The sequence below is a fragment of the Neodiprion fabricii genome, chromosome 2, assembly GCF_021155785.1.
Source record: "Neodiprion fabricii isolate iyNeoFabr1 chromosome 2, iyNeoFabr1.1, whole genome shotgun sequence".
Classification (NCBI taxonomy): Eukaryota; Metazoa; Arthropoda; class Insecta; order Hymenoptera; family Diprionidae; genus Neodiprion; species Neodiprion fabricii.
The window spans coordinates 1,866,193-1,877,330 of NC_060240.1; the positions used below are offsets into that span (position 1 = coordinate 1,866,193).

Consider the following 11,138-nt stretch of genomic DNA (forward strand, 5'->3'; position numbering starts at 1 on the left):
CGAAATTCGGCTCTTCCTAATAACGAAGGTACAGTTATCGAGTCGTTAAAGCAACGTCGCGTTATCGGAAATCAATTACCGATATTCTTGTTCGCTGTCATAAATCACTCGCGTGCAAAAGTATAAGGTAAGCAGTTGGTCTATTCCAGGTGATTCCAGTGACGCTGTGAGCTAAAAAACTTATTTCACTGGAGTATAATTAACCAGTTGTAAATATACAAGGAGCGATAGTCGGTCCCGATTTAATTCTCTCATATATCGACGTGTCCGCTTTTATCATCGCAGGTGGATTTGCAAAATATTTCGTACAGTCGTTAATTTCAAACGTGTCGATTGGAAATTTTAGAAAGTTTTCACTTTGAAACACCCGTTAGACGCGCGCCCAGCGGTAAAATGTCTGGATTGTCTGTCCCTTATACACTGTCGCCATATTTCTTCCGCTTATTTTCACGGCCACGTGCGTTACATAAGCACGAATACCCATGCCTGAATACTCATAAAAAACCATATATATGTCTCCGTCTCACATGACCTTCAAAATTATTCTATACTTAGAACTTATAAAATATAAAATGAATAATTCCTTGTAACTAAGCGATAAAAAAAAAAAAAAAACAGTGCTGAAAAAAAAAGGAATTAGTCAAAACGAAAGGAAACATTGAAATTGTCACAAAGTTGTACCATGGATGCGGGTGAAACGGCGAAACGTTGCGCAACGCTTATCACCATATTATGCGTATACATATGCGCGTTGTATGGAAACAGAACCGTGTAATTCTTCTGCAAATTACGTACGCTTAGCGTATTGTGAACAATCGCAATTTCCATCTGCCGTCGTCGTGAGATGTTCACCTTCACCGCCGATCCTTGCCTTGACCTTGCACGTAGTGCCAGATCGGCTCTCCCGAATCCCAATTACGTCTGGATGCTGAAAAACATAAATGAACCCATCCCATCATGAAAGTTGAAGAAAATACTGAGCATCATTTATACTTTCCATAAAAATTAAAAAATAATAATTAACCTACGACCACATCGATTTACATTGTGCGATGAGGTAGGAGAAATTAATAGGTGAGCCTTGTCTCTGTTGACATTGTTCTGCGACGTTGTCGACTCTGTGACATTGGTCCTACTCCCCCCTCCCCCTCTTGCAAAGTGGCATGTGCCTTAAATTTAATTCGCAGGTGAAGTTTTTCCCACCGAGAATTAGTGCGAAAGTGTGTTTAGCACGTTTCGACGTGCTGCCAGTATTGTGTTTACACTGCGTCGTGCAGTTGAGTACACAGATAAAAATTTCTAAGCCTAGACTGACTCGTGGTTTCAACAGTTCAAATTACGCGTCAAATGATTTGAATCAGCGAGGTTACGACATCGATTGAGAAAACCGTTGATAAGGGGTGTACCAACGGAACGGACCTTGATCAGCATAGTTAGCCAACCATATTTCAAAGGTAGCATACTCGCCTCGATCGATTCGTAGAGACAGAAAGATAGAGAGAGAGAGACGGTGAATAAAAGGAGGAACGGACCTTGATACTCTGACCACTGGTTCAAATCATCTCTTTTCAATGTGTATTCACGTTCGAACGAATTCGCATAAATTTCATAACAGTGTGCAAAACCTCGCGAAACGGTTATCGGCTGGTTGTTAGGGACGTCGTCTCAAACGGAAGGAGAAAAAGATAAAACCGAACCGAAAACTCACTTCGTGTCTGTAAATAACTCCAGGTATGTAAACCCCTGTGTTTTCCGAATTTTTCGTCTCGGAAACAAAGGTCCTTTCTTCTCCTTCGTATGGAGGATCTGCCGACGGTCGTTCAAACGCATAGTCATCAGGAAGTCCAACGGCGCATTGTTGCCGGTTTGGAATTTCGCCATGCCACCAAATCGGAGTTCTTGTGTATTCAAATGCGGCCGTTGGCTCGCTGTCGGAAAGAAGACCCCGGAATACGTTAGGCGAGATATATATAAACCCCGGGTCAGAAGTGAAGCTTAAAGTTGCTCTCTCCTTTCTTTCGTTGGCGTCATTACTCACCCCTTTCTCAGCTGACGCTTAAAAGTTCCGTGTGACACGAATAAACACCATTTATACGTACATATGTATGTCATTTGCCACGGTTATAAGGTCTTCCAAATGTGCATACATTCGTAGCTTAGATCAATACAGAACGAGCGGTAAGTATAGGTGGTATCAAATTATACGTCTAGCTAAATGTCATTTGGTAATTGAACTATCCGTCGATGTGTCGTTCGAGCTATTCGAGTCAACTGATATCGCGTTATAAGATTGATTTGAATAAGTGAATTTTAACTTGAAGATATCCTAACCTTGGATTGATTTCTGTTTCTGTACGTGATGGAGGAACTTCCTCAACTTCCACACTCGCAGCGTCCATCCGCATCTTCCGTATGTACCAATATTCGTATTGTTCGCTACGCGGAAACAGAGCCACCTTACCTAGGGAGGTTTGAGTACGAAAGGAACGGTATTTAAGGAGTTATACCTAGTCAGGATTTTTCAAAAATCGACGTTTTTCATTTTAGTAAAGTACATACACTCGAGTATATGCACAAAACAGTTCATGTCGATCCGACAAGTATTCTCGAAGTTACGCGCACATTTGCAAAAACACCCCGGAGGGTTTGAAAGTGCTTCTGAAACTCTGAACGCCTTTTTCTCAAAACTGTGTTTTCAAGGTCGGTGAGCAAGATTTCTCGGAAACGGCTGAACCGATGATTCTCAAATTTTTATGGAAAATAGAACTTTTTTTGGAGAAGCCGACATTTTGTTAATAATTAACATTTTGCTTATTCCTTCGATCAAAGACCAGATATTACCTTATATAAACTGAATCTTTTTTTGGGACTAGGTATACAACCCCTCAAATGAAGACGTACGGGCAAGTAACAGATCTTCATTTCCTCAGCACCAAAGTTTCAGATTGTACGTATTTTTTTATGAGTAAAAGGGAACTTGGTCGAAGCAAGGCTTGCCCTCGTTAGGCGTTCTAAATTCGTTCGGACACCTCCGCACTCTGAAAAACTATGTGGGCCAACCTGCATCACTAATTAGATAAAAATCGACGTATACTTCTATGTGCTCCTACGGTAAAGCTTCGAAAACGTGTTACACTTTATGTGTTTACCACACTAATTTCCCCAGGGTATATAAAGATCGAAATTCGTATAGTTCGACATGCTGCGAAAAGTGAATTTGGGTTAATCCAAAGCGAGAGTTGTACTACTGCGAATGTCATACTCTGATTGGCATTTATTCCTAGAGTAAATACGCGGCTTGCCGCTTCTGTGTCTTTGAATGCGAGCTCACACATCTATAACCGTGCATATCCACAAGAAAAAGAATAAGCAAAAACTTGAGTTTCACACTAGCTGATACGTTGACGCTGGTTGTTACGCAATGGCCTCAATATAGGTGAACAGAAATACGAAGAATCGTGTCTGTTTGATTCTTTAGGTGAGTATGCTAAGTTTTTTTTTTTTTTTTTAGTTCAAAAAAAAATAACGTCTTTACGAGGGTTATCTCGAAGAGCTGAGAAGAAGCAACGGATGAAAGGATACGCATCGGTACCATCGACCGACTTTAAAGTTTGCGACATCCAATCGCTGTAATGAACAACAGTTCTGCCCATTCGGGAACGGATCACTAAGATATCGACCTTCTCAATTAGCTCGAATGAAAAGGAAATCAGTAATCAGACGGTTGTTAGCCTTTCATAACCCGTGATTAGTCGGTGGTTTGAATTTACCGAGTGAATCTTTCATCCTACTCAAAGCCGCAGTTCGTCTTGTAACGATATCAGTCTATTGACATCGCACCGTCACCATTCAATTAAACGAAAAAACTAAAACGTGACTCACTTTTCCAACCCGCGTACGGGTCGATCTTTTCCTTTGGCAAGATCTTCATCATTGCATGAAGTGCCTTAGCATTACGCCCACAATTGTCCACGTACCATGCCTTGCTTTCGACCGTCCATCTATCCAGAGTTGCTGCACTGACCTCAGCCTCGGGAGCCACCGGATCGTCTAATAATAAATGGAAACAAGGCGCTTACCTACCATGTACTCCATTATTGGGAATTGAATGAATCGTACATCGTGGAATGATGATCGAATGTGACGATTACATCGGAATTCAATACGCCTGATTACATAGATAACAGCGTTGTCTTTTACGCACGAATTGATGTGACCCCCATTGATTAATTGATCGCCTCTAACAACAAGACCAGCCAATGCTTGTGTAGGTGTAGCAGAGTACAATAACGAAAGGTTTACCATTTGGCAACTCGGACGTCTTTTTCACATTAGCTTATCATTCCAAGCTGGTTATCTGCAAATTGATCTGTCAATACAGATAGGTCACTTACCAGGCCCACGTAGGATCGGTGATAACTGCTTGGCAACACATTTATGCGTTGGACCAACACGACCGTTAAAGAATACACCATCTGTTAGATAGCTTGGCGACACGTCAGTGATGCAATGTCCCACAGGTTCGGGCTCTGGATACTATCCATATAAAAAGAATCGTTCAGGCATCAAAATTAACAGGGGAATGAGCTACGGATCTCTCAGTTTTATACATGCGTACAAAGTACATGATGATGCGATTCGCTGTAATGATTAATTCATCGAGTTAAAATTTCTCCCGAGGCTATATACGAGAAACGGAATCGTTTCTATTTTATCCATTTTGCCACTTGAAGACATATTATGATTCACGTTTGACTTGCGACTTCTTCACCGATCGTAAATGTTTGTTAGTATCTATAGCAACGTTCGTATTAACGAATCGATACGAGTCTTTCTTCAAACAGGGATCGAGATAATTAGATCAGCTAACTTATTAAATGCGAGAAATCGATACCTGTCAACTTGAATACGCGATAAACGGACTCCTCAACTTTTTGGAAAGCAGACGCATATCTTGGGTCGATTTTTGGTCGGAAGAATGGGTGAAAAAAGTTATCAAGAAAATTGACAAGTCCTATTCCCGAATGCGTTAAGAAAGTTGAAAATATCAACGCGGTGAAGACAGAGCTTGGAAGTAAGAATGTCTGGTTTGAAGATGCAGGCACCTCCGAGGCCCAGTGCAGGTTTTGGTACCAGAACGAAGAACGAGACGCCGGATATGAAGGAACAGTATCTGTTCCTGCTTGAATTTTTCGTGCACAGTATATCCGGCGAGAGATTGGCTAAATTGAATCAGATGTTCTTCGTGCCGACGAGTGTGTGCTTCAGATTCTTAACCTTCAACGACGACAGTATAGAGGTTACACCTGTGGATCCGATGTTCGAACCGCAGGCCGGGATCGCCGATGAAATAGAATACTTCTACTCTGGAAGATCGGTGATGTTTGCGATCGCCGAGGATGTCGTGGTAAACAAGATATCCGAGTTCAACGTCGCTCTGATAGTACAGAAAAAAATGCCGGATAACATAAAGCCGAACGTTTTGGTTGGCGTGAGCTTTATCGACCTGAGCAAGCAGTTCGCCGAGCTAAGATGCGACCTCCAATGTTGTTCGGACAACCAGATACCACCACCGCAGTCGTGCGAGGGTGAATATCCACTGCTATTCAACGGTGAAATGGTAGGTGAAATAAGCCTATACACCAGACTGTCCGCGTTCGGTCAAACGATAGTGACGGAGTTCGACGCCCCTCCGGATAAGGCCGAAAAACAATCGACCTTTCTCTTCAGGGGGGACGAAATCGAGGACAAAACACTCGCCTACAAGTGTCGGATGATAAACTCGAGCAGCGTTGATATCTGTCGTGAATCCACCGAGAAACTGGGACAGTGTCCCATATGCGAACCACCTCATTTTTCTTGCCTCCCTTGCGGCCTCAGCTTTGGGGCCGTTGCTCGTCCCATGTCGCCGGCTCTGACCGAGATCAAGTCCCCGATTCAGACTTCGGCTTCATACCCATCTCCGACCATCGGTAGTGGTCCGATTCAGTCGAGTCGTGGAGGTCCTTGTGGCAAGGCGGTCGTCCTCAAGGTTTCGGGACTCCTTGACGCCGGGGATGGTAGCAAACAGCCGACGGTCACCGTCGTTCCCGAGTCTGAGGCAACGGGGCCCAACAACCCTCCGGATTCTGAGCACGATGTTTTTATTCTGAGGATCGGTAAGAAGGGACTTGTTGCTGAGGGTGAAAAGTCCGATTTACAACTCGAGATGCGGACGCCCAAAGGACCCGAACGACGTCCCCCGATTAGGTACGAGACACGCGAGGCACAGACCGACAGTGATAAGGATGGGAAGGGTAAGGGGAAGGGGAAGGGGAAGGGAAAAGGAAAAAAGGGGAAGAAATAGGGAGGGGTCAAAGAATCGGTATTTTAATTCATCTTATACTTCGGGTACTGACTTCCGACTACTCCATCTAGTCCGTTCTTGATTTGTGTATCTATACAATTAAATCGTCAAACCCTTTCGTCGTTTACTTTATTACTGATAAGATTGTTGAAAAAAATTAGCGAGCTGATACATCGATCCTTGCGCCAATTTCCGATCCACCCCGTAAGAATTTTACATCATTGTGAAGCTTTAATAGTTTAGGATGCTGTTATAAATAGCTCACACTTCAGGTCACTCGTCAATCAACGACATGTCGTAATTGAACCTAATTTTCTCTTTGTCAAAATACCGAAACACCGTAAATTCGTACGTTCACATGACTAAATTGACAAGAATCAACTGATGCATAAAGGTTGAATAAATAATTCACCTCCGATACCATGGAGGGTCAGGAACAGCAACTTTTCCTCATGGAATTCCTCGTCGACAAAGTCAACATTCCCTCAGTCCGCGCCATGCACGATGACATGCTACCCGTAGAGACCTGTGTGTCTTTTCAGGTACGATACAGTGACGGTGTCCCATGTTTCTTATTTTTCCATTTATTCGCTAACGATGCTCCGCAGGTGCTTAATTTACCGCCAATAAACATTTGCCAAGAGGCATCGTCCGACGGATGCACATGCGTCGGTGGTGACGTCCAGTATTTCAAGAAGGGTAAATCCTGTCTTTTCGCTCTACCATCGATCGTCGTGGAAAAACCACTGCCCACCTTTCCAGTGACGATGTCAGTCTACAAAAAATTGCCACCGGGAGTTCTGCCCGACGTAATGCTGATCGGTACACATCAGATTCAAGCCAAGGATCTCTTCAACGCCCTTCTAAGTCACCACGTCTTCGAGGCTGGCAATCCTTCTCGCACCATGAGGGAGACCTTCAAGATAACCACGGCGACTGGTCAGAACGTCGGCGAGGTGACCGTCTTCGTGAGGGTCTCTTGTTTCGGGAAAAAAATCGTCACCCAGTTCCAGATACCTCATAACAAAAAACCCTACCTTTTCAAAGGGGCTGCCAACAGTCCCGTTTACCAGTGCAAAAAACTACCCTCCGGTATGATTGTACCCCATAATCCAGGGCCCAAATGCTATTGTGCACGCGAAGCTCAGGCCAATTCTCGGGGCAGCGGTGAAGCCTACCCCAGGACCTGCTGTCCCACACCACAAACCCAACCCGCCCCTCGGTCCCCGGCTAATTATAAACCTCCCGATTACGGCCCTCGACCCTGTTGTCCGTCTCAAAGATGCCCCCCTGAGCCGTGCCCCCCCGCGACGTCCTTCACCCCCCAAAATTCCTTCGGTTCTTCGTACGGACAACCGACCCGGAAGTGCGGATGTCCCGCCAAGGAAGGAAAGGGCTGCAACTGATACTCTTGGAACTGTTTTCATCCGCAGACTGAGAGTTGGGATTCGATCTACCTACGTTCCCAAGACGATGTCGATTTAGCAACACATACGAAGTGAAGAAAGTGAAGCACCAGCGTCTTTTCAGACTCTGTAATGTTTTCATCATTTTTGAATATACAATATCACGGATATCCAAGACCACTGCTTATTGGTTCTTTTATCACGTCAGCATTCATTCTCGGACAAAATTTTGCGTCACATCTAATTGGTATCAATGTTGCTCGAGCCGTTGGCGTCTAAACAATCATCACAATCATCAGGTATTGTGTTTCACATAATGAACGTTATTTTTGTATTCCAAACTCCGGTATTACAACTATTCCGGCTTTCGTTGTACTGTTATATCAACAAACGTGTACCTATAACCATTACAGTGAACATTAAGAATTAAGTTGAAATCCCACGTGCGCGTTCACATTGCGCAACACTCTTTCACGTGCAAAAACTTGACTTGTGTGTGAATTAACGGTACAACTAGGTATAGTAATATTGTACCTAATGTTCCCGAAGCCAGGATTAATCTCACGATCAATAATCACAGGTCTGCGAAATATACTTTTGATTTCCCCCTTAAGTAATAATGCTTCGTTTTTTAAGTATTTAGGTACAGCACATGGAGATTTATTTTTATACAAGTCACGAATACAAGATTCGTACCTAATACCTACCAAAATTGCTACTCAGATTTGTAGGTGGGAAACCATCCCAGGCCTGTGTGATCGGTGTATCCGCAAGCTTCACGTCGTGGGATGATGTTCGAATTTCGTAAATTATTTCTTTATCGGCGGAAACTCTGTAGATACTCAATACTTGCACAATCGTTCCCCCAACAGCACTAAAGTCAATTCGACGCGGTCGCTGTCAGGTTTAATCCGGATGGTATCAGTACGATTTGCTATCAATAATGCGATATGAGAATTGGTTCATGCAGCTGCAGATACATAACTGATTGAAAAGAATTGTCATTAAGGTAATTAATCGCGCGCTAGCCAGAGAATTCGTTTACAGCAATTGGTGGCCTTCAAATTTATTCGAATGAGTTGATTCATCATCGTTCAATGTATCTGATCGTAGGTACAATAACCTTTTACTTTTGTGAAAAGTCAGGTTCTTCAATGAAAACAATTTCTTGTCGCAATCTGCAATCAAATCTAGCTATTTTTCTATATTTATCTCTATATCTAATCATTTCTCAGCTGTCTCTATTTGAATATACTCCCACTTGTGAGACAGACTGATCAAAACTTTCACAATCGATCAAACCAATGCCCGATAGTTTAAATTGACATTTCATATTCTTCGTCCACTTATTCCTGTTTTTTCCCACAGAAAATTTTCAGAGTTCCTGTAATGGATTCTAAACTGATGATTTACAGACAATCGCAACCACAGGTTTCTCTAGAAAAATTGGTAACTTTTATAAGACTATACTTACATATACTTGATACAAAAATGAATTGTATAACTGCATTAAAGAATCACGGGACAAAGTAGAGCTAACCAAAGTGCTAGAGACTTTTTTTTTACTGAATCAACACCCAAAGTAAACACGTCATCCGCGATGACTCTAATACGGTGAGCAACGTGCCGTTTGACGGTACGTTCCTTAGATCGCGAATTATTGCTTATGATACGTGGGCTTCACGTCCTCATTGAGTGGGACTAATTGAGGCTAATTCTGTTTAGCTAATGGATTAATTAGGCCAGTTTCTGATGTCCCGTAGGTCGTAAACCCGTACTCCACATTGGCCAGCGTCACTTCCGGATGTGTTCTCGTCGCATTAGAATACCAGCGTCTTATATTAGACGCTTTACTAAAAATACAAATCGCAGGTGTCTTGTTGACTCATCGTCAGCGGGATCCTACTGACAGCCCCGTTACAGAGTCACGTTTGTCAATCTCGAAAATATTTAGAGAAAACGAGAGTGCTAAATTCGACCTGAAGAACCCGGATCACTTTAGCTTCGTTCAGCACGCCGGAAAAGGAAAGAAGGGCGGTAAAAAGGGAGGCAAAGGGAGTACCAAAGAAGAGAAACAGAATGACGGTGGAGAGGAGAAGAATGCGCAACGCAAAAGGGAAGAAGAGGAACGACTGAAAAAGTGGAAAGATGATTGGGAAAAGAAATTGAAAGCCCAGGAAGCTTTGGACGAAGTTCCATGCTGTTCAACCAAAGGCTTATTCCTGAAACCTAGAACCCAATCGAATATTTGGATTAAAGTCACGGGGGATAAAACGACGCAGGATGTGCAAATGGCCTTCATGTAATAAATTTGAATATACATATGACCACGTGATTCATTTACACTACACTTGATGAAGCCGCAATCAATTGCCACTCGTTAGCGTTTCTAATCCTGTAGATTGCAGCTTATGGATCCCTAAGAACTTTGCGTAACCATGTTCAATTCGATTTTTTCAGGCACGTTCCAGTACCGAAACCAAAAACTCCACCCCTGCCAAAGTTAGTCAGGGTAGAACCTGCGGAAGACCCTCCTATGGCGAAGGACAAGAAAAGCGGTAAGAAGAAAGAAAAAGGGAAAGGAAAAAAGAAGTGAAATGATCAGTGTTTGCACTTCTTTAAACGTATATTTGGATATGATGATATATTATACTCTCAATAAAACCAGCACCCCTACCACCAATGCTGAGACATTTTCAAATAGACTCGTTTATCGCTCATTGTGCTTTCCGAGCTTCTGTAATTGCTTGTAATTACTATAATGTATATTGCCATTATACTCGGACAATTCCTACGTTGAACCGAGGTCAAAGCGGGTTTGGTAGGATTGCATCAGATTCGTTTTAGAAACCGAGTTCGAGACGCCATGCCGGCTTTCTGCAAAGTAATTGTGACGAGGTATTTTTCTGTACTTTCCTTTATCCTCCTGTATGGAGAACAGTGATATTAGGTTTAAAATCAACGCAACCTATAAATCACCTTAAAAGATTTTGGCATTGGCTCAATAACATTACCGTGCGTCGCACACCAGATGCATTCAAACAAGTTGAGAATTCAAGAGATCTCTGAAAACACCGACGACAGCGCTAGCAAACCCATCAATTGGATATTCCTGTTGATAACTGTTCTACAAGTACCGTTCGCATCCGTAGGTAACTAGCTTTCGCATTTTTGATGGCAGACTCACGTTGTTTCTTGGTTCTAACCAGTCGGAACGACTTCGTAAAATAACTAAATTCGCTGATTACCGACTGAGGTTAACGAAACAACAAGTCGATCTACCATTAGAGCGTTGAATAAACTGCATAATTTTCAGACAACGGATATGCTATGTTTCTTCTTCATCACAATAGCCATAACAAGAATTTTTGATTTTGTGACTGAGC

The 11,138-nt window shown here is 42.8% G+C and overlaps 2 protein-coding genes across 4 annotated transcripts in view; both read left to right on the top strand.

Annotated features, from left to right (window-relative positions):
• The window catches only part of LOC124176358, a 149,074-nt gene extending 138,649 nt beyond the window's left edge, over nucleotides 1-10,425 (top strand). The window contains exons 1-3 of one of the 3 annotated variants that reach the window (XR_006869357.1): nucleotides 1,571-1,731; nucleotides 9,121-10,054; nucleotides 10,213-10,337. Coding sequence is in view for 1 of the 3 variants with exons in the window: in XM_046557549.1 (XP_046413505.1) it covers nucleotides 5,081-6,249; nucleotides 10,213-10,348 (1,305 nt within the window). In the remaining 2 variants the exon portion in view is untranslated. Of the gene's footprint in view, nucleotides 1-1,570; nucleotides 1,732-5,014; nucleotides 6,250-9,120; nucleotides 10,055-10,212 lie in introns of those variants that run through there. The other 2 variants (XM_046557549.1, XR_006869358.1) reach the window with 2 other exon arrangements.
• On the top strand, nucleotides 6,589-7,897 carry LOC124176359. The gene is made up of 2 exons (XM_046557551.1): nucleotides 6,589-6,888; nucleotides 6,955-7,897. Exons 1-2 carry the CDS (start codon nucleotides 6,769-6,771, stop codon nucleotides 7,750-7,752), a joined length of 918 nt encoding a protein of 305 aa, XP_046413507.1. The 5' UTR covers nucleotides 6,589-6,768; the 3' UTR covers nucleotides 7,753-7,897.
• Nucleotides 10,426-11,138: the final 713 nt, after the last annotated feature.

Bases quoted from the DNA above. Each gene is read 5' to 3' on its own strand.
- LOC124176359 (XM_046557551.1), top strand. From the start codon at position 6,769: ATGGAGGGTCAGGAACAGCAACTTTTCCTCATGGAATTCCTCGTCGAC. The intron at 6,889-6,954 runs GTACGATACAGT...GATGCTCCGCAG, and splicing joins AGACCTGTGTGTCTTTTCAG to GTGCTTAATTTACCGCCAAT.